The sequence below is a fragment of the Peromyscus maniculatus genome, chromosome 12 (genome assembly GCF_049852395.1).
Source record: "Peromyscus maniculatus bairdii isolate BWxNUB_F1_BW_parent chromosome 12, HU_Pman_BW_mat_3.1, whole genome shotgun sequence".
Classification (NCBI taxonomy): Eukaryota; Metazoa; Chordata; class Mammalia; order Rodentia; family Cricetidae; genus Peromyscus; species Peromyscus maniculatus.
This window is the reverse complement of record NC_134863.1, coordinates 80,852,806-80,879,956: the sequence shown is the minus strand read 5'-3', so window position 1 is coordinate 80,879,956 and position 27,151 is coordinate 80,852,806. Positions and strand designations below refer to the sequence as shown.

General features: G+C 48.1%; 1 protein-coding gene across 1 annotated transcript in view; it reads left to right on the top strand.

The window, feature by feature from the left end:
* Tmem50b (transmembrane protein 50B) overlaps positions 1–27,151 on the top strand; it is a 35,990-nt gene extending 8,839 nt beyond the window's left edge. Inside the window, exons 2-7 of the mRNA XM_076549202.1 lie at positions 11,546–11,685; positions 15,417–15,529; positions 18,578–18,645; positions 20,072–20,164; positions 23,232–23,289; positions 25,448–27,151. Of these exons, the coding sequence (XP_076405317.1) occupies positions 11,587–11,685; positions 15,417–15,529; positions 18,578–18,645; positions 20,072–20,164; positions 23,232–23,289; positions 25,448–25,493 (477 nt within the window). The 5' untranslated portion in view covers positions 11,546–11,586 and the 3' untranslated portion in view covers positions 25,494–27,151. The remainder of the gene's footprint in view (positions 1–11,545; positions 11,686–15,416; positions 15,530–18,577; positions 18,646–20,071; positions 20,165–23,231; positions 23,290–25,447) is intronic.

Genomic DNA, 27,151 nt, shown 5'->3' with positions numbered 1-27,151 from the left:
GGCAGGTACCTTAGCCAGCAGTCTACGGAAGCTGCAGCGGGAGGACAGCTTGAGCCCAGGATTCTTGGGAAGCCCTGGTAATAAATACAGTCTCCAAACAACAGCGCTGGGTGTCGGTGCACACCTTTAATCCCAGCACTCGAGGCAGAGGCACCCGGGAGGCAGAAGCAGGAGGATCTGTGTGAGTTCGAGGCCATCCTGGTGTACAGAGTGGGTTCCAGGACAGCCAGGGTGGTTACACAGAGAAACCCAACAGCTAGAAAGTGTCCTTTGCTAACTTTGAATTTTGGCACATCACAAGTTCTGTCTTCTACAAAACACTAAAATGTAGACACAAAATTTAAGTTCTTTGGTACTTTAGAACAGTGATGACCTTTCCTCCCCAGGTCTCACGATATCTTGATCCTGCTTGGAACAGGGAGAGACACAGATGTCCCATTCAGGTTCTTGGTTGAGTGGAAACCTAAGGCCAGTTTATCATGGGGGAATATGCTGGGGGGGGGGGGGGGCGGAGGGCAGCTTGGTGGTCTCAGCAGCTAGAGGAGATGGTGGAAAGTTAGGCTTCCTAAAGGGCCCAGCAGTGGGGGCCTGTGAGCAGTGAGTGCGTGTGAGCAGTGCCCCCAGGGGTGAGGCCTTGGGCCCTCGTCAGCGCTTTCTGTCTCTGTCTCTCTTTGTGTGTCTCTCCCTGTCTCTCTCTGTCTCTCTCTCTGTCTCTCTGTCTCTCTCTCTCTCCTCTCTCCCTCTCTCTCATTATGTAGCCCTAGCTGGCCTGGAACTTTCCATATAAACCAAGCTGGCCTCGAACTCACAGAGATGGCCTGCTTCTGCCTCCCAAGTGCTGGGATCAAAACTGCACCACAATGTCCAGCTCGCAAGAGACTCCTTTCTGCTTCTGTCCTGCCACTGTCCCTCACAATTCCTGCTTGAGATATCAGTGGTTTAACCCTTACTGTCTATATTTTCTAGTCAGGATTGAAGCTGTCTGTCTTGATTTCTCTTCATTCTGAGCTCTCTCCAGAGTCACACATAATGCATAATGGTCTGTGCGGCCTTTTTTTTTTTTTTTTTTTGGTTTTTTGAGATAGGTTTTCTCGGTGTAGTTTTTGGTACTTGTCCTGGATCTCGCTCTGTAGACCAGGTTGGTCTCGAACTCACAGAGATCCACCTGGCTCTGCCTCCTGAGTGCTGGGACTAAAGACGTGTGCCACCACCGCCTGGCCTGGATCTTCTTTTTAGCATGCACCAGTGAGCTTTCAGTCTCTCCCCATTACCAGTGCAAAGGTGTGCCCGCAGTTTTAACTGTTTCAGGAGCTCCCCCTCTTCTAGCTTTTTCTCTCAATCAACTTGGGCTTCTAGGACACAGTGTCATACATTAAGTAGCTTATAAACAATAGAAATCCATTGTCACAGTCGGGAAGACCACGATCAAAGCTGGCAGATTTGGTGACCAGTGACATTACCAGAATCCTAAGCTGGAAACCTGAACCTAGAGGCTCCAGTGCACCATATGAGCCCCAGGCAGGAGACAAACGTTGGTGACAATCTCCAGGAAAGAAACCCACCCCAAAGCTCCTCACTGGGAAGGCAGAACTGAGGCCACTGTAGGTGGTAGCACCTTCCCTAGGGAGAGGACAAGGGCAGCCTGAAGGTCTTGGCACAGCTGGTCCTGTTCAGATTGTGATCTAGTTGCTCATTCTCCTGGGGCTGGGCCCACAGTCTTACCTGTGCCGAGGACACTGCTGCCTTTGGAGAGCTAGTTTCCATTTCCTTGGGAATGTTTATCATATAAACCTGACTCTGGAATTTAAGGTAACTGAGAACAGAATGGACTAGAGTGGACATAATGGCAAAAACCTGTAATACCAGTACTGGGGAGGCAGAGGCAGGTAGATTCCAAGTTTGACATAAGCCTGGCCTGTATAGCAAGTTCCAAGCATGCCAGCTTGTGTGACCCTGTCGTACAGGACAAGATGGGGAAAGAATAGATTAGCGATAAAGTGGAGTTTGTTAGGCGGTGGTTGAGTTCTGCCTCAGGGAGGGCTGGCTGACTCAAGACCACATTTTGCCTTGGCACAGTGGGAAGGGTAATGGATCTCTACCAGGCTTCTTTAATCAGGTTGCTAATGCTGTTTATGAGGGTCCTGCCATCATGATCTAATCTAATCCATAGCCATCTATCCCATAATCCTATCAACTTGACTGGGAATTGGGGTTTTAACATTTGGATTTGGGGGCACACAAACATTAGCAGTGGCCCTCCTAAAAGTAAGGCAGTTTTCTTTACAGTTCCCCTTCTCACATGCAAGCGGATGGATGTGTGATGTCCTTTAATAGGACCTGTCTTTGGGTTTCTCTCACTGACCCAGAAGGCCTTTAAAATGTTTTGTTTTTGTTTTTTAGTTTTTAGTTTTTCAAGACAGAGTTTCTCTGTGTAGCCTTAGCTGTCTTGGATCTCGCTCTGTAGACCAGGCTGGCCTCGAACTCACAGAGATCTGCCTGCCTCTGCCTCCCGAGTGCTGGGATTAAAGGCATGCGGCACCACCACCCAGCTAAAACATTATTTTAAACGATGCTTGGTAAAGCTTTCGGCATTTAACTTGGCTTGCTAATAACATTGCTAACATGAATGAAGTGAAGGATGAAGTCCTTTGAAGCATCTACCCTAAATATAGCCTCTTGAAGACGGCTATATTACTGCAGTATATGGACTCTTGGAGGCTTGGAGGCCCAGAGGTAATTAATTCAGTGCAGTGATGACCAAACTTCACTGGTCACGAATGAGGGAGATTTTCTACATTGGAAAGTCTGAGACGTAGGTTCTGAGCATGTTTCCTCCTGACTTTCCGACTTTAAAGGTGGCGCCTTCTCCTTCTCACTTTAACTTCCTCGCAGTGGGAGTTTAGCCCAGTGTGAGTCCCTGTTGGTTCTCCAGCACTCAGGCCAGCGGGATTCTTGAGGACACAGCCTCAGGGACAAGGCTTACGTGGTTCACACTGTCACCGGTTGCAATGGGCTCCATCACCCTCAGACACATGGAAGAAATGCCATGGTGGATGAAGGCTGCTCACCTCATGGTGGCCAGGACTCCCGGGACAGAGCAGAAAGGGCCAGGAACAAGATGCCCCCTTCTGCTGACCTAATGCCTCTGCATAGGCCTTGCCTCTTAGTTCCTACCCTTCCCAGCAGTGCATCAGACTGGGGGAGTTTTCCGATGGCCTGCTACAGCAGCTGTGCAGCCTGAAAGGGAGGCCCGTGCTTGGTAGAGAGGCCGGGGTCTGCTGGGGAGGCGTGGTCTGTTCTGTAGGGTCTGTTCTCACACCAGAGGAGAAGGCAATGACATCTCTTAAGCAGGAGGGAAAATACCAGATTTGCATTATTTTATATAACAAAACATTCTATCTGTGGTATGCAGTGCATATTGGTGAGGACAGGAATGACCTGGCTAGACCTGCCGAGAGACTCATGGTGGGCGGGGGAGTGCACACCGTACTCGGTCAGGGTGGAGGGAACTGAGGAGGAATCAGGTGGGTCTCTTGAGAGAGGAGCGTGACATGGCAAGGGGGATGCTGGGATCTGGCTTGTAAAACTGCAGTGGTGAGTCCTTCATTCAGGGACTCGAGGACCTGTGAGCAGGATGAACTTGGAAGACTCGGGTTCAGACATGTTGATGCTAACGGTTTGTGGACTGGGCACCAGGCAGTACCTGGGTGAATCTGGGAGCGGGTGTTTACATTTGTAAACCACTCTCATTGAGAAGCGGTAGAGAAGATTCATCAAAAATCTACCTGAATCCTCATTGTTAACCAGGATATTACTGAGAGAATTACAAAGTTATAAAATTGAAATCGCTTTAAAAATTCATACTTTGTCTTTTACTGATTTTAGATTGAAATCTTTCCCCCAAACTAGAAGTGCTTACCAGGTTTTATTTTTCTTCTATGTGACTTACAGTCCTTAGGGCAAGAGAGTGTTCCCTGATATTAAAATATTTTCCCAAAATGCTTAGCTCTCTGAGTAGTTCACGTTGCCTGATTTTAAGGCCTATAAAACATGTGCACGGTGAGTACCTAGAAGCCAGGTTCATGGCTAACTGGAGAAAACTGTTTTCCTAACCACTTTGGCAGTTGGCTCCTGCACTTGACACATCGCTGCGGTCCTCACTGGACTGCTTTCTTCTCTTTCCAAATGACCTCCGGGTTCCTCTGAACTGGGGCTTTTTTTCTACATTTTCTTGTTCTTGCTTTCTTCACCATGGCGAGCAAATACCTATCTCCCTTGGTATCTGAAGTGAGGACCCACTGCAGAGGATGCCATTGTGTGTCGTAATGGACAGCAGTGTAGTGTCACAGTCCCAGGCACAGGCTTGGGAACCAGACATGAACTTCAGGGAGAAGTCTGGTATTCCTCCTTCTTATGTGACCTTGAACTGTTCTTTAAAAGTGTAATGTCTTCAGTAACATGAGACTTTGGGTGATGTTAGTGTGTTTGGAGGATTGATTGTAATAGTGAAGAATTCTCATGGAAGCCAGGCATGGTTCGTGGCAGAATCCTGGCACATGGGAAGCTGAGGGAGGAAGATTTTAAGTTCCAGGCCAGTCTGGAATACATGTGGGGTTCTAGATCAGCCTGAGTTCACAGTGAAACCTTGTATCAAAAATCTAAAACTAGTGGTGGTACACGCCTTTAATCCCAGCACTCGGGAGGCAGAGGCAGGCGGATCTCTGTGAGTTCGAGGCCAGCCTGGTCTACAAAGCGAGTTCCAGAACAGCTAGGACTATTACACAGAGAAACCCTGTCTCAAAACAAAACAAACAAAAACAAACAAACAAAAACCTAAAACCAAACATAAACAAAAAGAATTAGAATTTGGGAGTGTAATTTGGGAGTATTGAATGGAACGGGTTGTGAAGAGCCTGCCGTCTAAGCAACCTGAGTAGCCAGAGCTGGTGGTGGGGTCACAGTGACGGGGACGACATAGTTTCTACTTTCCTTCATCTGAGTCAGTGTGCTGTCCTCTGGTTCTGCTCTGGCCAAGATACTAATGTTGAATGGTGCTTGTATTGTTGTTGCTAATCTGGTTTCTTACACCTTTTTTCTGTGTACGTCATTGAACCCAGGTCCTCAGACAAATCTCAGTACAAGTGCTCTACACTGAGCTGCATTCCTAGCTCTGTTACAGATTTTAAAAATATATGGTGTGTGTGTGTGTGTGTGTGTGTGTGTGTGTGTGTGTGTGTGTGTGTAAGGCCCAGGTCCATGTTGTGTGTCTTCTTCTTGCTCTAACACTTTCCACTATAATGTTTTGGGTCAGTCTCTCAGTGAACCTGGAGTTCTAGGATCCACTTGTCTCCCCTCCCAGTTTTAGGGTTAAAAACTGTCTTAGGGTTTCTGTTGCTGAAGAGACACCGTGGCCATGACAGCTCTTATAAGGAGAACATTTGATTGGCGTGGCTTACAGTTTCAGAGGTTTATCATTATCATCATGGTGGGACATGGCAGCATGCAGGCAGACATGGTGCTGGAGAAGGAGGTGAGAGTCCTACATCTTGATCCAAAGGCGACAAGAAGTGAATTGAAACACTGGGTGTGGCTTGAGCGTACATGAGACCTCAAAGCCCGCCTCCACAGTGACACACTTCCTCCAACAAGACCACACCTATCTCCAACAAAGCCGAACTTCCTAGTAGTGCCACTCTCTTTGAGCTTATGGGGGCCAATGACATTCAAACAACCACGTGGACTCAAACTGTCACAACTGGCTCTCACATGGGTGCTGGGGATCTGAATGCAAGAACTCACACTTATGTGACAGACACTTTACTGACTGGCACCTTCCCAGCTCCGGAGTTTTTAATGTACAGACTATAGTTAGCCCATGTGCTACTGACCCCTGTAATCCCAGCACTTGGGAGGTAGAGGTAGGGATCAGCCATTCAAGGCCAACCTCTGCTGGACAGTGAATTTGGGTTTGGCGCGGGCTACATGAGACTGTCTCAAAAAAGAAAACAAACAGAGAATCAAGAATTTAGAAGAGCTAACTGAGTCTGCCCGAGCATGTAAGCCCTCTAATGATGGAGGCCAAGTCTTACTGATCATTGCCATCCCAACCCCCAGCTTCCCTCCTCCTCCCCCCCCAGGAGGCACTTCTGTAAATATCTAGAAAATGCTCTAGAGGTGTTCTGTGCTAGTTAACACCACGGTGTGAACCTACCTGCTCTGGGCAGCAGCAGCCCAGGGAAGACAGGAAATAGAGAACGCCCATCTGTCACATGACCAGTTTCTCCAAAGCCCTGGCTGGATCACTACTTTGGGTAGCACCCCGCCACCCCTGACAGCCTCCTTTCTAGACGGTTTCGGCTGTCTTCTGATGGTTTCCACCTGCAGGTCCTGCAGTTTGTGTCCTGCACACTTACTGACCTCTCCCACGTCCCCGTCAGCAGACTCAGCTTTGATCAGTGGTCTCTCATGGGCACTCAACCCTAGAAGCCTGAGAGCATTCCTGCCTGTTGCTAGTGACTTAAAAACATGTCTAACGAATCCTTTTCCTTGGCTTGTAAGTGTGGCTCGGTTTCTTCTTATCCTCTTATTACGCAAACGCTTTATGTTCCTCTTCAGCCCCTGTAGCTGACGAGCCACGACCAGGATTGTCCTTCTAAGTTTCAGGTCTGCCCCTGTCACTTCCTCGCTGGCAGCTGGCAAACCTCTCGTGGTTTCCTGTTGCTTAGAGCAAAGGCCCGCAGGGTAATCTGTGGGCTGCACTGGCTGTTCACCTGGGGTTTTGTTTTCAGGTTGATTGGGGGACTGGAGATGGCTTAGAGGTTAAGAGTACTTACTGATCTTACAGGAGACCTGGGTTCAGTTCCCAGCACCCACAATAGCAGCTCACAACTACCTGTAACTCCAGCTCCAAGGGATCTGATGTTCCTTTGTACCTCTTCGGCTCCTCATGCATACACTCAGCACATACACACACAGAAAATAATATTTAAAAAATTTAAAGCTTTAGTTATTTTGATCTTGTGTTCATGAGTACTTGCATGTATGTATGATGTGTACCACATGTGTGCATGGTGCCTGAGGCCAGAGGACGTTTGGTCCCCTAGAACTGGAGTTTCGGGTGGTAAATATCAACAGTGCAGTCATCGTGAAGGTTGAGCTTCCCAGTGAGAGTGTCAGTTCTTAGTAGGACTCTGTCATGTCGTCCCCGTCCCCCCCCCCTCCCACGCTCGCCATGCTTCTGGGGTCTTGGTGTTTTGGCCCTTTCCTCCTGAGAGTTCCTCAGTTGGCTTCCTCTTTACCGCCAGCGAAAACCCTAATCTTTAGTGAGGTCCGTAATAGTCCTTATTGGGATCGAGCTCTTAGCTGCCTTTCTCCACGCCATCCCAAGCCCCTTGCCCACTTCATTACCTGCCGACTGTCTTTGGTGCCAGGGAATTCTTTATTGTTGAGACCCAAGGGTTTGGATATACTTTCTCTTATTTTTGCTATGCCTCTTTTGCATGTTCCTCATCTCATTAGTTTCCATGTTCTTCTGTTCTACCCCATCCCTGACCCGTGCAGTTTAAGTCACAGGAGGGTCACAAATATGTTGTTCGTTGTTTTTGTTCTTTTGGGGCGCCCACCACCCAGCTTCCAAATAAAGCCACACATGGAGGTTTATTCTTAATTATAAATGCCTGGCCTTAGCTTGACTTGTTTCTAGCCAGCTTTCTTTAACTTGAATTATCCCATCTCCCTTTTGCCTCTGGGCTTTTCCTATTCTCTTACTTCTGTAAACCTTATTCTTACTCCATGGCTTGGTGTGTAGCTGGGTGGCTGGCCCCTGGAGTCCTCCTCCTTCTCTGGTTACTTCTCCTCCTCCCAGATTTCTCCTCTATATCTTCTCTCTGCCTGCAGCCCCACTTATCCTTTCTCCTGCCTTGCTATTGGCCATTAAGATCTTTATTAGGGGGCTGGCAAGATGGCTCAGAGGTTAAGAGCACTGGCTGCTCTTCCAGAGGTCCTGAGTTCAATTCCCAGCAACCACATGATGGCTCACAACCATCTGTAATGAGATCTGATGCCCTCTTCTGGTGTTCTGCACTGTATACATAATAAATAAATCTTTAAAAAGAATGAATGAGTTTAAAAAAAAAAATCTTTGTTAGACCATCAGGTGTTTTAGACAGGCACAGTAACACAGCCTCACAGAGTTTAACAAATGCAACATAAACAAAAGTAACACACTTAAAATAATATTCTACAACACAAATCAGTGTGTGGAAATAGCTATGAATTCTCTGCTTTTAGACCTACTTCCAACAGGAAATGAGTTTGAGAATGAGTGTTTATGGGAAATGAAGTTCACCTCGTGTGACCTTCAGGTATTGTTTCACCTTGATAGTGGCCTTCCTGACGCCCGGCTTTTCACTGGTTAACATTTAATCTTTTGCTAACAATATGATAACACGTCTGCAGAATATCTTGCTCAAAGTGCTAATATTGCTCTTTGTTGTATGAGGCAGCTAAGATACTGGCTGGTTGGTCACCTTGGTCACATTGTGAGCCGAGGTTTTGTTCTTTGTTAGGATATGCCTGGAAATTCCCTCTGACTTGGTGAAACTGAGCCCCACCGTGTTTCCTGTTCAGAGAACAGCAGCTAGACTCTGTATTCTGCCAGCCATCAGCTGGTTTCCTTGGGGTCTCATACACAGGTGCTCAGTCACAGGTATCAGAGGGGAGTTTACACTAAGGGGTGGGGATTATCCCCATGACCTGTTCCTCAGACTCCCCTCTCAGTCTCCATCCCCATGACCTGTTCCTCAGACTCCCCTCTCAGTCTCCATCCCCATGACCTGTTCCTCAGACTCCCCTCTCAGTCTCCATCCCCATGACCTGTTCCTCAGACTCCCCTCTCAGTCTCCATCCCCATGACCTGTTCCTCAGACTCCCCTCTCAGTCTCCATCCCCATGACCTGTTCCTCAGACTCCCCTCTCAGTCTCCATCCCCATGACCTGTTCCTCAGACTCCCCTCTCAGTCTCCATCCCCATGACCTGTTCCTCAGACTCCCCTCTCAGTCTCCATCCCCATGACCTGTTCCTCAGACTCCCCTCTCAGTCTCCATCCCCATGACCTGTTCCTCAGACTCCCCTCTCAGTCTCCATCCCCATGACCTGTTCCTCAGACTCCCCTCTCAGTCTCCATCCCCATGACCTGTTCCTCAGACTCCCCTCTCAGTCTCCATCCCCATGACCTGTTCCTCAGACTCCCCTCTCAGTCTCCATCCCCATGACCTGTTCCTCAGACTCCCCTCTCAGTCTCCATCCCCATGACCTGTTCCTCAGACTCCCCTCTCAGTCTCCATCCCCATGACCTGTTCCTCAGACTCCCCTCTCAGTCTCCATCCCCATGACCTGTTCCTCAGACTCCCCTCTCAGTCTCCATCCCCATGACCTGTTCCTCAGACTCCCCTCTCAGTCTCCATCCCCATGACCTGTTCCTCAGACTCCCCTCTCAGTCTCCATCCCCATGACCTGTTCCTCAGACTCCCCTCTCAGTCTCCATCCCCATGACCTGTTCCTCAGACTCCCCTCTCAGTCTCCATCCCCATGACCTGTTCCTCAGACTCCCCTCTCAGTCTCTGGCTGACCCGACATCTCTATCCTGCAAGGCCATGGTTTTTTGTTTTGTTTTGTTTTCCTAGACTGTCAGTGGGAGTGTAGGGGTTGGGTGGGACTGTGTAAAAGCGGCCCGTTAATTGAGTTTTATTGCACATCAGGTTGAGTCTCTGCAGGTTCTTGCTACTTTTGAAAAGCAATATCTAGTGTTTTAAAATAAAGTTTTTTCTTGTCCCTTTTAGAAGTTATGGTGGTTCCGAATCTCCTGTTGGGGCAGTCTTTTTGTTTTTATTATAGTATAATGTAGTGTGCTGCTCTCTCTCATTTATTTATTTGTTTGTTTATTTTTGTTGTTGTTTTGAGACGGTCTCATATGTCCCCTGGCTGTCCTAGAACTCACAGTGATCTGGCTGCCTCCGGCTCCTGAGCGCTGGGATCAAGGGCATGTGCTCCTGGGGGCTGGTATGCCGCACTGAACACTCTTCACCATCCTCTATCCTAGTCTCCTACCGTTCTCCCCTTCACTAACCGCTGCTGCGTTATAGATTCACATCAAACCCAGAGGCTGCAGGTGCCTTTTGTTTTACTTACTAGGTCTGTGTAGAGACTGGAAAGGGCCCAGCCAAGATGCTGTGTCTCTGCTCCGTACATCTGGCACCTTACCTGGGAAGGCTCAAAGCAGAGATGACACTCTGTCTAGGACTGCAGTCACCTACTTTACGCACACATGGCCCCTGAGGCTGTTTATTGGCAGGGACTCAGCTGAGCTGTGGTTTCTTCACAGTGTGGTAGCTTTGGAGATTTTCCACGCTGGTCCAGAGAACCGGGTGGAGCTGCATTGCCTGCTGTGACCTAATCTTAGAGGTTGTATGGGAGAAGCTACACGGTATTTCTTCTTTTGTTTTGGTTATCAATCTTTATTGGATCAAATTCAAGAGGTGGGAGAAATTACATAGTGTATTCCCCCCATTTTGGTCCTGACTGTTGACTCAAATTCGAGAGGTAGGACACACATTCTCCTCTGACTGAAAGATGTGTCAAAGAATTTGCAAGCAGCCATTTTGTTTTTGTTTTCGTTTTGTGGTGCTGCCAATCAAACAAACCAAGGTCTCCTGCTTTCCTATTCTCTGCCGCTGGGTGCTGCCCCAACACCTGCAGGTGCTGAAACCGAAATAACACTTAAAAACGGTAGCGCCCCCTGGTGTCCAAGTACAACCGTATATTCCTCTCAATAGGTTTTGTTTTGCCTTGAGTTTGTTTGTTTGTTTGTTTTCTCCGCCCCTCCCCCCAGACAGGGTTTCTCTGTGTAGCTCTGGCTGTCCTGGAACTCGCTTTGTAGACCAGGCTGGCCTCCAATCATCTGCCTCTGCCTCACAAAGGCGTGGGCCACCACCACCATGATGATAGGTACTCCTTGAAGTGTAGTTTTCGTAACTGTAGTAGATAAGAACTTAGTCAGCTTAGGATTAAAACTCCAGTAAAGGAGTGTGACATTTTGTTTATTTAGTTAGTTATTTGAGACAGGTCTCGCTATGTAGCACTGGCTGGTCTCCAACTTGCTATGAGGACCAGGCTGGCCTGGAACTCACAGAAATCTGCCTGCTTCTGGATGAAAAGGGCGCACCAGCCCACCAGCTAGATGTTTTACTTCCTGAGTGAATTTCCTGGGACAGGAGAGGTGGCTCGGTGACTGAGGAAGGGCTTATGTTCTTCTTCCGAAGGACCCAAGTTTGGCTTGCAGACCCATGTCAGGTGGCAGACCTCTGTGATTTCAGATCCAAAGGACCTGACCTCCTCTGGCATCTGTGGGCACCCTGTCTCCAGTAACACACACACACACACACACACACACACACACACACACACACACACACACACACACACACAAATGAAACTAAATAGTTTTTAGGAAGCACTTCTTGAATCTGGTTATTTTTTGTCTTTTAGGAAACGTTATTTAATGAACAATCCATGCTTACAGAGTAAAGATGGCAGGCTTCCTGGATAACTTCCGGTGGCCAGAGTGTGAATGTATTGACTGGAGTGAGAGAAGAAACACTGTGGCCTCGGTGGTGGCAGGCATATTGGTAAGTGAGATAGATGTGTTGGTGACATCATGCCTTTGAATTCATGATCAAAATTAATGGTAACAGTCTGCCAGAATCATTTCATTCCACTGCTCTTGAGGATAGGCAATGTTATTACATAGCCTGGTGAGGGGTTCATTTGTTTTTGAAGGTGAGGTGTGTGTAGTCCAGGCTTGCCTTGCACTCCTGTCCTGCCTCTGCCTGGCAGCTGTTGGAATTCCAGGGGTCTGTGGTGCTGGGGTTAAGGGTGCTGGGCAGGCACCTTACCCACTGAGCTGAGATCCAGCTGTTGGGATCCCAGGGGTCTGTGCAGTGCTGGGGTTAAGGGTGCCAGGCAGGCACCTTACCCACTGAGCTGAGATCCAGCTGTTGGGATTCCAGGGGTCTGTGCGGTGCTGGGGTTAAGGGTGTCGGGCAGGCACCTTACCCACTGAGCTGAGATCCAGCTGTTGGGATCCCAGGGGTCTGTGCGGTACTGGGGTTAAAGGTGCCGGACAGGCACCTTACCCATTGAGCTGAGATCCAGCCCCAGTCCCGGGTTGACTCAGCTGTGAGGATGTTTAAATCTGGGGTCTGCTCTTCAGCTGCAGCGTTTGTCAGAGCCTGGGAATTTGATGTCACCCCGAGTTACCGGGACTCATTCAGGACTGGCTGTGTAGACAGCGGTAACACCTTCTGCTTTCTAAGAACCGACACCTCAGCCCCGCAGACCCAGAAGGAAGTTTGTGGAGGAGACCTTTCTCTTGTTTTGTTGAGACAGGGTCTCATGTAGCCCAGGCTGGCCTCAAGCTCACTGTGTATCCTAGGCTGGTCTTAAGTTCAGGATTGAAGGTGTGAACCACGGAGTGGGCTTGCTTACCTTTCTTCCTGTTTTGTTGGACTTCATTTTTTTATTATGGAAAATATCAAGACTTTAAAGAAAGTAGTTGTGGGGGCACGAGAGGGGACGGGACTGGGAGGAGAGGAAGGAGGAGAAATGTTGGTCAGGATTTAAAACAAAAATAAACAACAATAGCAAAGTAGTAGTAGCAATACCTCTCACTTGCACACCTGCATCTGGCTTCCCAACTCTTACGTTTCATTCATTTATTTTGGGACAGAGTCTATACAGTGAGGACCACTTGGCTCCTGGTCCTGCCTCTGCTTCCCGATACTGGGGTTACAGATGGGAGCCACCTGACCCGACTTGTTTTATTTGGTTGTTATTGTTGTTTGTAAATCGTGACCTGAACAGTCTTTATATTCTGTGAACCGTTTTCTGTCTCTGAGGTAGAATAAGTAGGAAGACTGATTACTAGATACTGATTTATTGATTTATTCAGTGATTTCCTTAAAGCACTGCATGTCCTGCCTATTTGCCAAGCATGGCTTCACTTGCTACCTGGGACAGAGTGACCTGGAGGAATAGCTGAAAAATGGGTCATTGCCCTTAACAACCTCCTGACCGCCATGCGGTTTTAGAGTGTAAAGTAAGAGTGCAGACCGGACCTGGGATCCAGTGTAAAGAGTGCAGACAGGACCTGGGATTCAGTGTAAAGTAAGAGTGTAGAGCAGACCTGGGATCCAGTGTAAAGTAAGAGTGCAGAGCGGACCTGGGATCCAGTGTAAAGAGTGCAGACAGGACCTGGGATCCAGTGTAAAGTGACAGTGCAGAGCGGACCTGGGATCCAGTGTAAGTAAGAGTGCAGAGCGGACCTGGGATCCAGTGTAAGTAAGAGTGCAGAGCAGACCTGGAATCCAGTGTAAAGAGTGCAGACAGGACCTGGGATCCAGTGTAAAGAGTGCAGACTGGACCTGGGATCCAGTGTAAAGAGTGCAGAGCGGACCTGGGATCCAGTGTAAAGAGTGCAGACCGGACCTGGGGTCAAGGTCTCTCTGGAGCCGTCCTGGCTTCTGTCCATCTTTCTGTCCATCCTTCTGTCCTGGCTTCTGTGACATGGCCGCTCCTCCACTCTCATTGGTATTGGAGCGCTTACTCAAGACAGACTCCTGCAATGCCTCTACTGCATTAAAAAAACAAAACAAATTCCCGCATCCCTTATATTTTTGTAGTGTTTATCCCCTTCTCCTGCTTGCTTTGGAGGCGGGGTCTTGGTATATAGCCTAGGCTGGTCTCAAATTTGAGGTCCTTCTGCCTCTGTCTCCCAAGTGTTGGAATTACAGGCATGTACCACCTTGCCTAGCTTTCTCTCTCTCTCTCTCTCTCTCTCTCTCTCTCTCTCTCTCTCTCTCTCTCTCTCTCTCTCTCACTTTCTTCCTTTTTTTTTTTTTTTTTTTTTTTTTTTTTTTTTTTAAACAGGTCTCACCCTGTAGCCCTGGCTTCCCTAGAACTCACCCCAAAGCCCAGGCTGAGCTGAAAGTGAACCTCCTGTGTGCCGGGACAATAGTCATGAGCCACCATGCCCAGTCTCTGTTCTTTTGCTTTAGCTTTTTATCATATGTATTTATTTGTGTGTGTGGGGTATACTATGGCACATGTATGCAGGTCAGAGGATAACTTTGGGAACTGGTTCTCTCCTCCCGTGTGCATCCCTGGGGTGGGACTCAGGTCCTCAGGCCCAGAGGCACATGTTTATCTAAGCCATTTTTTCTCTTTCGTTCTTTTTCACACAAGAGCTCATATATCCCAGGCTGGCTTTGAACTTGCTGTATAGCCAAAAACAACCTTGTACTCCTTTGCCTGGCTTATGCTGTGCCAGGGATAGACCAAGGGCCGTGCTGGAACGAGCTCTGCCGGTTGTGTGTATCCTGGGCAGGAGAGCCCAGGTTTAACTGTTGTCTAGCTTAATGCAAGGGTTTGGAGCCTTTCCATAGATGTTTTAAAATGAATTTTGAATTCTCTCTCTGTCTCTCTCTCTCTTTTTCCCGAGACAGGGTTTCTCTGTGTAGCCCTGGCTGTCCTGGATCTCACTCTGTAGACCAGGCTGGCCTCAAACTCAGAGAGATCTGCCTGCCTCTGCCTCTGGCGTGCTGGGATTAAAGGTGTGCACCACCTCCACACAGCTGAACTCTCTTAAACCTGAAAAGATGATGTAATTCTCTTACTCTGTCAGTTGGGAAAAGGGTTCTCACACCTGTTCTTAATTTCTCTGGACAGTTTTTGGCCCTGTCTGTTTAGGTGTGCTCAGTTTGGTTGACATGGAAACCTCACACTTTATAGACTCATGTCCAGTCAGCTACAGGGCACTCAATAAATCACTTAAACTAAAACAATAGCAGGTCTTTATAGTCTGGGAGCTGTGAGAGCTGACTGCTGCTACGTGAGCAGCTGAGTGGAACAGCCTTCTGTGGGGCAGAGCCGTGGGCACTGGTCAGAGAGAAGAAACCTGCAGGTTAGTTAGGGAGGCTGCTGGTTAGTGAAGGAGGCTGCTGGTTAGTGAAGGAGGCTGCTGGCTAGTTAGGGAGGCTGCTGGTTAGTGAAGGAGGCTGCTGGTTAGTTAGGGAGGCTGCTGGTTAGTGAAGGAGGCTGCTGGCTAGTTAGGGAGGCTGCTGGTTAGTGAAGGAGGCTGCTGGTTAGTTAAAGAAGGCTAGTCATGAGCGATGAGACTCTTACTCAGATTTGGCTAGGTATCTCACATCATCAGATGTACAAACAGGTACCCCAAGAATGATAGTTTTATGATCTAGCACCCCCCCCCCCAAAGTAGAAGTACTTCACCTATCCTTTGGGGAGGTAGGCCACTGAAGAGCGATGACGTGCGTTTAACACCTGCCGTCCTGGGCTTTCTCAGTTTTTTACAGGGTGGTGGATAATGATCGACGCCGCGGTGGTCTATCCGAAGCCTGAGCAGTTGAACCACGCTTTTCACACATGTGGTGTGTTCTCCACACTGGCTTTCTTCATGTAAGTCTGAAGTGATTCTCAGTGCGGCATTGCCTTCTGAAAACAATAGTCTTCCTCAACCTTTCATGGTTTTTAAACGACTTCTGACCTTTATTGATGGATTCTCTTCTTTTTTTCTACTTTTTTGAAATTTTTTAAATTTTTAAAAAATTTTTTATGAGTCTACATGTACACCTGGATGTCAGAAGAGGGCACCAGATCCCACTATAGATGGCTGTGAGCCATTATGTGGTTGCAGGAATTGAACTCAGGACCTCTGGAAGAGCGGCCAGTGCTCCTAACCTCTGAGCCATCTCTCCAGCCCTGATAAATTCCTCTTTAACATGTTGAATTTATCCCCCCCACCTTTGTTTTTTCTTCAAGACAGGCTTCTCTGGGTAGCAGTCTTGGCTGTTCTGGAACTCACTTTGTAGCCCAGGCTGGCCTCAAATTCAGTGATTTGCCTGCCTCTGCCTCCCAAGTGCTGGGATTAAAAGTGTGTGCCACCACCGCCCAGCTTTATTTCCCTTTTATTAATAATCTTTTTTAAAAAATAAATTTTGTGCACACACGTGTGTGTGTTTGTGTGTGAGCCTGAGCATGTATGTGTGTTTGTGTCCTAGACATGTACCATTGAGAGTGTGTGTGTGTGTGTGTGTGTGTGTGTGTGTACCTTTGTGTGTGATGTCTCCTTCCCCCTTTATGTGGGTTCTGAGGATCAAACTCAGGGCTCCAGGCTGAGCGGCAAGCACCTCTACGCGCTGAGCCACCTCGCCAGCCCGAGAGTCTTCCTTCCTTTCACGTAGCTAGAACGAGTGTAGAATTAAGTCACTTCTTCCTAGCAGCCGTAAGATGGTCACGTCCTTTTCTCCTTGTATTTGATGGTCATATTTGTCAGTTCCCAAAAGTAGACTTTCCCTCTTATTTGCTTATCTTCTGTGTGTGGATGTTTTGTCCACATATATGTCTGTGTACCATGTGTGTGCCTGGTGCTGTGGAAGCCAGAAGAGGACGTCAGATGCCCTGGAACTGGAGTCACAGACACTTGTGAGCCGCCTCTTGAGTGTTAGGGATGGAACCAGGGACCTCTGTAAGAGCAGCCAGTGCCCTTAACCACAGAGCCATCTCTTCAGCCCAAACACTTTTTCTTTCTTGGCATCATTAAAAACTAACAAACAGCACATGTCATAATGAACCAGCAGCACCTTGGATTTCAGGGCCTGTGTCCCGTCTAACTGCTCAGCTTTTACTCTGGGATGTTGTTACTGCTTTCCCGGGTACCGTCCTTACCCTGGGTACTGTTACTGCTTCCCTGGGTACCGTCTTTACCCTGGGTACTGTTACTGCTTCCCCGGGTACCGTCTTTACCCTGGGTACTGTTACTGCTTCCTGGGTGCTGTCTTTACCCTGGGTACTGTTACTGCTTCCCGGGTACCGTCTTTACCCTGGGTACTGTTACTGCTTCCCCGGGTACCGTCTTTACCCTGGGTACTGTTACTGCTTCCCCGGGTGCTGTCTTTACCCTGGGTACTGTTACTGCTTCCCGGGTGCTGTCTTTACCCTGGGCACTGTTACTGCTTCCCTGGGTGCTGTCTTTATACCATGGGCACTGTTACTGCTTCCCCGGATGCTGTCTTTACCCTGGGCACTGTTACTGCTTCCCCGGGTGCCGTTCTTACCCTGGGCACTGTTACTGCTTCCCCAGGTGCTGTCTTTACCTGGGTACTGTTACTGCTTCCCTGGGTGGTCTCTGACAGAGGGCAAGGTGGACTCCAGTGAAGTCAGATTGAGGCTTTGATTCTTTACCCGATCTGTTTAAGGTTTGTACGGCATTCTGATGCACAAAGAGTTTGGAAACTTTTGTGGGTGTCTTTTAACTTTTTAGTTTTGAGACAGGGTCTTACTGCGTAGTCCTGGCTGCCCTGGAACTTGCTATATAGACCAAACTTTCTTAGAACTCACAGAGATCCACCTGCCTCTGCTCTCCAAGTGCTGGGATTAAATGTGTGTCCCACTACACCTGGCCTAACATTTTTATTCTAATTATGTGCTTAGTTATTGATTTATCTATTTGAGATAGGATCTTTCTGTGTGTCCCTACTGGAACTCAGTATGTAGACTGGAAGGTGATATTATGAAAGATAAAACTGTTCACTATCCATTCAAGCTGTGGTAAGCAGCCCCTCTATTAGCACACCTGTCCTCGCTCCCTCCCTCCCTCCTTCCCTCCCTCCTTCCCTCTCTCCCTCCCTCCCTCCCTCCCTCTCCATCTCTCAGTTTAACCCACGGTCTTATTCATACTGAACATGTGCTTTGACACTGAGCTACACCTGAGCTCCTATTTAGTCTTTCTAATATTTCTTAAAGTTATTTTTATTTTGTTTTATGTGTACAGGTAGGTATTTTGCCTGCATGTATGTAGGTATGCCATATGTGTGCAGCACCTGTGGAGGCCAGAAGAGGGCACTGGATCCTCTGGAACCACAAACAGATGGTCGTGAGCTAGCATGTGGGTGCTGGGAATGGAACCTGGTCTTTCAGCCGGTGCCCTCAACTACTGAGCCATCTCCCCCTGTCTGATTCTTTATTATAATGAAAACTCTAAAGCGGGATAACTAACACCGCGTCTCATCTACACATGCATGTATAAAACAGGCAGTGAAATGAGAAGCTAGGCTGGCGGTGGCGGCGCCACCTTTAACCCAGCATTTGGGAGGCCGAGCAGGTGAATAGATCTCTGTGAACTGGAGGCCAGCTTGTTCTATATGACAAGGCTACAATTGTGAGACCCTGCGTCAAAAGAAAGAAAAAAAGAGAAGGAAGGAGGAGATTAGCTGCTCTTCCATGCTCTCTGGGACAAGTGATAAGCTAAGTGTGTTTTCCAGGTGTGCTTTAGGGGAAACAAAAAGAATATTTCTACGCCCTTGGATTTCTGTTTAGTTAACTATGTAGCTATCAAAATATTGGCTCTAGTTAGGCAATAGTCTGTTTCTCTTCTAAGCGATATGCAAATATCTGTGTCTGTTCTCCTGACGTGAGAGCTCATTGGCTGACTTTGTGTCATCCCAGGATCAATGCTGTGTCCAACGCGCAAGTGAGAGGCGACAGCTATGAAAGCGGCTGTTTGGGAAGGACAGGTAAGGTAAGCGGGACGAGCCCAGAGAAGAGTCAGGGCCTCCTCAGCAGGCTCTCCAGTCTCTGCTTTTATTTCATGTGCACCAGTGTTTTGCCCGAATGTGTGTAAGTGCCGTGTGTGCAGTGCCTGGTGCCCAGGAGGCCAGAAGAGGGGGTTAGGTCCCCTGAACCCGAGGTACGGATGGTTGTAGGCTGCCCCACAGGTACTGGGCCCCGAACCTGGGTCTTCCTCAAGAGCAGCAAGTCCTCTTACCAGCTGATCCATCTCTCCAGTCCCGCCCTTAGGTTGTAAGACAGGGTCTCTCACTGATCCCGGAGTTCATGGATTTGGTTGGCAGTGGGCCCCAAGGGTCTGCCTGTTTCCGCCCCCCCATGTTGGGGCACGCGTGTGCACTGCTGCTCTTGGCTTCTTATTAACACGTAGGTGTGGGAGATCTTGCCCACGGTCCTCGTGCTTCTGCGGCGGGCTCGACTGACTGAGCCATTTCCCAGCCAGATTTCTCTTTCTCTTTAGAACCCATGGAGTGGTAGCACCCACCCAGGCCGGGTCTCCCATCTCAGTTAACTAGTCTAGAAACACCCATACGGACGTACCCAGATGCATTTCCAGGGGGACTTTCAGTCTCATCAGACTGACCGTCAAGACTGACTATCACCGGCTGGAGAGATGGCTCAGAGGTTAAGAGCACCGACAGCTCTTCCAGAGGTCCTGAGTTCAATTCCCAACAACCACATGGTGGCTCACAACCATCTGTAATGAGATCTGGTGCCCTCTTCTGGCCTGTGGGAATACATGCAGACAGAACACTGTATACATAATAAATAAATAAATCTAAAAAAAAAAGATTGACCATCACTTCTGCTTTCTAAAAATGGGTTGAATCCACTTGAGCATCCAGATAATTGTCACTGAGGCTCTCGACATCCATGACCCTGGGCTGAGAGGCACTTGTGCCTTGCACTCATCAAGGGTGTGTAGTGCAGACTGTCTCCTTACAGAGTAGTCAGACCATCCCCTACAGACAGCTGCTGTACAGCGCTGTGGGTGTGGTGGGGGGTGCCGCTGTTAGAAGCACACTGATTCAGGGGGACCCCGACCTCCACCACTCCCGTCTGCTGGAGGTGGCTCTCTGATGTAGCAGTTCTTTGACTGTGTGAGCAGCAGGAGGCCTGCCACTTACGGTTTTTAATAATAAGGCAACTTTGTCAACCAATCGTCAGTGCCGTTTACCTGACTTGCTCAGATATTAGTTTCTCTAGAAGTAAAGAGGTAACTTTTCTTCTTTTCCAAGTTGTCTAACCCTTTTTAGCTTCTTTGTTTTGGGGTGTGTGTGTGTGTGTGTGTGTGTATGTGTAAATGATGCACGGTTATGAGCCGTTATAGAGCTGCGAAGGTGAACAGCGCTGTGAATCCTCTTCTGTACGCAGGTGCTCGTGTCTGGCTCTTCATCGGTTTCATGCTGATGTTCGGGTCACTTATTGCTTCCATGTGGATTCTTTTCGGTGCATACGTTACTCAGAGTAAGTGTGCGTTCCTCCTTTATGTCCGGGTGGGCTTTATGTTTGGCTTGGTCTGTCCGGTCCATTTGGAGTAAACATTAGTGGATTAGGTTAAAGTCTTCCTCTGTGTGAAGACCTCTGATATTTGGAAGTCTTTGGAAGTGGGATGGCCCGTAGGAAATCCCAGCCCCTAACCAGCCCAGCCCCTCATAGCTATCTCTAGAGTTTCTGATCGCCTTCCCTTGGGCAGCTAAGTTCTAGGGGTTGCCGTGAGAAACTGATCCAGGTCTGTTGTATCCGTGCCTTCGTGCCCAGAATACTGACAGTCGAGCTTCTCTTTACTGGTTGGCGATGGAACCTGGTCTGAATGGACGTGCGGCTCGTGTAGTCTTTACCACACCATTCTAAGGATTCCAAGTACAGTACTGCAGGAGTGGAACGGAGTTACGTGGGTTCGGCGGGGAGGCCACACCAGACACGGGTGCTGCATAGCATCCGTTAGTTTTCAGTTTCCAGACTAAGTTAGAACTCAGAAGTGGAACTCAAAGTAGAGACAGCGCTGGGCAGTGGCTTCTGCTGTCTCCTCTGAGAAACAGACAGCTGTTTCCTGTCCCTCTGCTGAAAACGGGAATAAGCTAGCGTTCCCGCACATCGTCGGGAACCCTTGTAAAGTTGTGCTCTTCCTGTGTCTTTCTTTTTTAAAAAAGATTTATTTATTTATTATGTACACAGAAGAGGGCGCCAGATCCCATTACAGATGGTTGTGAGCCACCATGTGGGTGCTGGGAATTAAACCAGGGCCTCTGGAAGAGCAGTCGGTGCTCTTAACCTCTGAGCCATCTCTCCAGCCCACTTCCTGTGTCTTAATTTTAAAAACAGTTCACAGCGAGAATCCTCTCAGTTAGGGTTCCTCCTGATTCTATCAGCTTTGCTCATTCCGTATACTTCCTTACTTAAGAAAGTGAGTGTACTTTTATTCCAGGGGCCATTTCTGACTAGTTCAAATTTCACTATATAGCTTTTCTTGAACCATTAATATTTATAATAGCAGCTACCATTTATGTGTACATTGAATATTTCTAATATGAAAGTTTGAAATCTGAAATTGGAAACAGAAACTGAGTTCTGACATGACTCCACAGGTCCTGAAGTCAACCCCTGATCTTGTGTGGGTCGCAGTCAAAACAGGTGGACTAAACCAGGCAGTGGGGGCGAACGCCTTTGATCCCAGTACTTGGGACACAGAGGCAGACGGATCTCTGAGTAGAGGCCAGCCTGGTCTACAGAACAAATTCCAGGACAACCAGAGCTACACAGAGAAACCCTGTCTCCAAAACCTTAACCAAACCAAAATTAAAACAAATGTACTAAAAACATTCCATAAAATCACTTTCACACTGAGTGTGAAGGTTTGTATGCAACATAACTGAACTTCATGTTGGGTCCCAACTGAACACACTTGGGGTCCCATTCCCAAGATAGGCATATGCAAGTGTTGCCAAATCTAAAAACCGAAATCTGATCCCAAGCCTTTTAGATAAGGCGTTACATCTGGTATCACTTAGTGGTCCAAGTACTGTTGCAAATATCACACAGGGTCACCTTTTCAATTCCCACTCCCTGTGCGGTGGACACCGTTAGAATGCCCATTCTACAGGAGAGAAAATTAAGACATTGAGGTTTAGTAACCTGCTCACCTCCTTGAGTCGGTAACAGAATTAGGAGTCAACACCAAGAACTCAGCTCAGACTCAGAGCTCTCCAACCAACCTGATGTTTTGTTCTTTCTATGCTTTCAAAAGCTCCAAATGTAAACAAGTGTCTTTATCATGGCCAGTGGTTTTGATGATGTCACATGTGAACTCATGGAAGGGAGTAAGTCCCTTCAATTTAAAGAATCAGGAATGTAGCTGTTGTGCCCAGATCGTGACCCCCAGAGAGACCACCAAAGACGAGCATGCCGGAATGCAAAAGCAAGGTTTAATTCTGGATATCCAAAAGCAATACAAGCCTAGGCAGGGACTTCGTCCAATACATCCAACGCAGTGGAGGCTGGAGGAAGCGCCCACCTGTCTGCAAGCTCAGTTTTTAAAGGGAAAAGTCACAAGGTTACATCATTTAGGGGTGCTAGTACAGGTACAATTCTGATTGGCTCGCTTCTAGGGACTTCTAGAAATTACTTCTAAGGGAGTGGTTGCCCGCCACCATTTCTCATTGGCTGCCCTCAGGTGGGGGCATTTCTGTGGTCAGTTACCCTGGAAACCAGGGAGAGGACATTCCATAGTCTGGCAGGCATTACCTCGTGACTATCTTGTGGCTCTGTACTTTTACACTTCCTGGTTTCTGGAATCTGGACGACTGGTCTCAGTAACTTCTGGCCTGTTCCAGTAACTTATGGCCTATAGCTAAAAGGAGCAGTCTTAGGCCTTTAGTTTTGGGGTGAGAGCATTTTGGTCTTATTTTGGTTCCACAGTAGCTAACTCCCTGTTAAAATTCTGTGTTGGCCTTACCAGGCAAAGGTATTTTGCTTTCTTGGCACTGCTTTTTTTTTTTTTTAGTATTTATTTATTTATTATGCATACAATGTTCTGCCTGCATCTGTGCAGGCCAGAAGAAGGCACCAGATTTCATTACAGATGGTTGTAAACCATCATGTGGTTGCTGGGAATTGAACTCAGGACCTCTGGAAGAACAGCCAGTGTTCTTAACCTCTGAGCCATCTCTCCAGCCCTTGTTTTTGTTTTGATGGTATCTCTCTGTTTCCCAGACTGGCCTCAGTCTCCTGGACTAAGTGCTCCTGCTGCTCCAGCCTCCCACATGGCTGGAACCCAGTCATAGCACCTTTGATGTGGCCTGAGCCGAGCCCTATGAGTTAGACAGAGAGAGCCTGATGACGTGTATCTGGAGTAAAAGCAATCTTTTGTTTCAGGGAATGAAATCATTTGTTCCATTGCAGACATCTTAGAGTCGGTGCATTCTAATGCGTCCTGTATTCTAATGCGTCCTGTATTCTAATGCAGAGTCCGTCACTATGAAAGGCACAGCTCACCGTGGCTGGTCCTCCTCTAACGTGTTTGTTTTTTGTGCAGATATTGATGTTTATCCCGGGCTAGCTGTGTTCTTTCAAAATGCTCTTATATTTTTTAGGTAAGTTGTCTAATTTTCTTTGCTCTCTTTTACTTTTTAAGAAAGGTTTATTTTTATCTTGTGTGCACACATGAGTGTCTGCGTGAGGAGACCCGAAGAGGGTGTCAGGTCCCCTGCAACTGGAAATTACAGGTGGCTGTGCCACGCCACCGTGTGGGTGCTGGGAACTGAAGCCTGGCTCTCTGTAAGAGCAGCCAGTGCTGCTAACTGTTCAGCATTTCTCCAGCTCCAGATGCCCAGGTTCCCATTTACACTTCAACATTTACAGAAATGTCATCAACGTCGTAAGAGTGGCGTGGCCGTGGACGTCAGCGAGAGCCTCTTAGCCAGGGGTCCTGCTGTGTGCTAAGACCTTGTTTATCTGGACAAGGATGTTTATATGTTGCATCCCTTTAAGTTCCTGCCACTGCTTAAGTACCAGGTGGTGGTCTCACGTCATAGCTGAGGAGTACTCAGAGCTCATGGAGGACTCGGTAAATGCAGAGCAGGAACTTAAATTCAGACTTCCATAGCCTGCGCTTTGCTTAACAAAAATCACGCAGACTTACAAGAAAGAGAAAGATTCAGGGCATGGAGACACACACCTTTGATCCCAGCACTTGGGCGGGGGCCAAGGCAGGAGAATCTGAGTTAGGGCCAGCCTGGTCTGCAGAGTGAGCTCCACACCGAAGACCTTTGTTGTTCCCACTAGCTGTAGCAACATGACTATGGTGTGGTGCGGTTTTCTTCATGTTTCACTGCGTTAAAAAATCAGTCTGTAGAGTTCATGAAATTCAGACTTATAAACTAATCTTTCTTGGACTGTCTTTCTGTCCGTCTTGTCTTCCTTGGGTTCTGGGTTTCTATGTATAGTAGCACTGGGCCGTGTTGATGACCACTGCTCCCCCTTTCACTGCCCCTTCCCCTTCCTCCCTCCTCCTGCACCTCCTCCTCTGTCTTCTCCTGCCTCTCCTCCCTCCTCCTCCTCCCTTCCTCCCCCACCCAATAATGCAGGGTCTTTCTGTGTTGCCTAGGCTGCCCTCCAACTCCAGGTTCCCATGATCCTCCTGCCTCGGCCTCAGAGCTGGGACTAGCGGAGCCATGGTGTACTCGTAGAAGTCGCTCCAGCTGCTCCAGCTGTGTGGCTCCGCGCCCGCCCTGCCCTTGCGTTGGCTTTTCCATTGTCTTCTCCCGTGCCGGTTGGCTGGTTCCTAGCGTTCTGTCTTGAGGCTGGCGGAGCTGAGCTTCTTCAGTGTCCAGGCGGACTGCTCACCTCCGACACTGGGTTTTCAGCCCTAGAAGCTCAGGTCAGGTCTTTGGTGGCTTCCTTATCTCTCCTTAGCATGCTGTGTGTCTATCTGTTCGTGTGAGCACACCTGACTGTCTAGAACTCTTTTGATGGCCTTGTCTAAGGCCTGCGCTGTTTTCTCTTTATTTTTCAGTTTGGGTTTCTTTCCCCTCATTTGTAGCTTTCATGCAGTTTGCTGGGATTGTAGTTTTTGGTATCCTGTTTTGATACAGTGTTTTTTTAGCCCAAATTCTTGTGTATCTCAGGCTGGCCTCAAGCTCACCATAGTGGAGGATGTCCCTGAACTTCTGACCCTCCTGCCTCTCCCTCCTAGGTGGTGGGCCAATGGGGTCAGATGCTTCTTATCTGTTACGGTAGACACCACATGCACTCCTTCACAGCATGTTTTTACAGTTGGACTTTGACAATGCACCGTCACTGCCCTCATGAGACTCAGGGAGCATATCGGTTCCTTTTGATTCAGCCTTGTCCCAGCACTTAGCCAGAGGCCAGGCGCAGTCCAGTATTCAGCCTACAGTAACTGCTAAGGAATGGAGAATTACAGTCTGGTCTGTTTTAGCATGATTCAGTGGCCATGCATGATAAAGGTGCTCTTAGGCCTCTAAAGTGGCCTTGTACCCATCACCGCCACAAGGCTGCCCCTCTCTCGAACATGTTTCCTTCGTAGTAGCTGTCCAGGCATCGTGGGGTGTTCTTCACCCCAGACACCACAGTGCAGCTGCTTTATAAAGTGAGCACCCCCTCACAACTCCTCTGGTCCTGCATTTGGTTTTAGACGTTGATAACTGGGCATGCCCATCATAGGCGCTTGGACTCGAACCCTGTACTCTCTGTTCATGTCACCTCACCGCTTTGTCCCTCCCTTTCCAGCACTCTGATCTACAAATTTGGAAGAACCGAAGAGCTCTGGACTTGAGATCGCCTCTTGAATTGCACCTTCCTCCTGTTCTCTTCGTAGATAACTTTATCTCTGGTATAATTTACACATCGCCAAATGGAACAGACTGTGCAGGCACTCAGTGTTCTATTTCCTCAGTTTTTTGCCCTGAGTTCCGAATTGCTTTTGCAAAATGTCTAGGTTTTCCATTGATTGGACAAGTTAATATGTACATAAAACATGACTACACAACACATAATACAGGATACTAAATGTCAGGGTTTTTATTCCCAAGACTCTAAGGTTGGTATGTGTCCCAAGCCAGAGTTCTGTTGTCTTGGTGTTTAGAGGTATTCCCTGTTGCAGTATCTTTGCTGTTTAGAAATGTGCAGAATATACAGCTCTGTGACTCTAGAAGAAGCCCTGAGCTATTAGAGAAGGTATTTCTGCCAATTGTAATTTATTTTGGCTTGGAAATGAGATTATTTTTAAAGGAACAAATGTTTGTGCGTATGTATTAAAGAACTTTTTATATGAAGATTTTTAAATCTTTAAAAGGACTAGTTTGAAAGCTCCCTTTAAAAATCATTTCTCTAACATGACTTTTATTTGAGAAGGGATAACACACTCTCAGAAAAACTCCATTTTTTAGAGTGACTATAAAAAGATGGTAGGCAGCTGAGCAGTGTGCTTCCCATCTTCCCACGCAGCTTCGATGCTCCCGGCTGTCTTGTATGGCTCAACACCTTCCGCATCACGCACTCAAGCGAGTGACCCTGAGACAGATGCGGTTCAGACGCATGTCACAAGAAGTGGAATACTTAGCTAACGATACAGACTTCTCCCCAAAGCCAGCCTTGGATTCTTAGTCCTGAGTCCCTGTGCCCTAGCCCTCAGGCCCTGGGTGACCGGATGCTGCACAATGTGTGTGCGGTGTCCTGAGAGTCACACTCCACTCCAGACTCCCCTTGCCACCTTTGAGTGTGTGCGCGCGCCCGTGCGTATTTCTGTGGGCCTTTCCTTTGCTGTAAAGATTCTGTGTTGCACTTTTAACCCGAGGGATTTTATACAGCCTTTTGCTGTAATGTTGACGGTAGCATATGCAACTTGTAACACAGGCCTTAGTTTCCTGAGCTTGCCTCCCCAAGAGGGAGGCCTCACTGAGCACAGCGTGTGAAGCAGCTGCGGATCGCTGCGCCTTCATCTAGACGTGTCTCGCTTCGTTACATTTCCCTCAAAATGCCGGCTTTGTCTCGCTTCCAGAAAGCTACAGAGCGACTGACACGTTTCCATTCTTAGAATCTAATGCAATAACCATCCCTCTCACATACTGTACAGTTAGGTGTGCTGGGGGATCGAACCATGAAACCGTGTGTCTCTCTGTTCAGTCTTCGTTGTCCAAGTTAACCTATCCAAGAAGCGTTCGTAAACAAGGAGAAGACACAGACGAGAGCACGCCAGTGTGGAGGTCTATGAAGGGCAGCCCGAGGACCGGCTGACAATGCCGGTGGCTTCTTCTCTGTTCATGACTAGTCGGGAACTTGAGAGCAAGTCTGTTGATTTCTCTGTTGTCTCATTAGATGGGGGCGATGGGGTCAGCATCCTCTCACGGGTACTGTGAGTCAGGAGAGTCCTTGGTGATAGTCTCCAGTGCACACGGTTCTCTTAATAAAGGTCTCGCTTTCCTTGTCACTCCA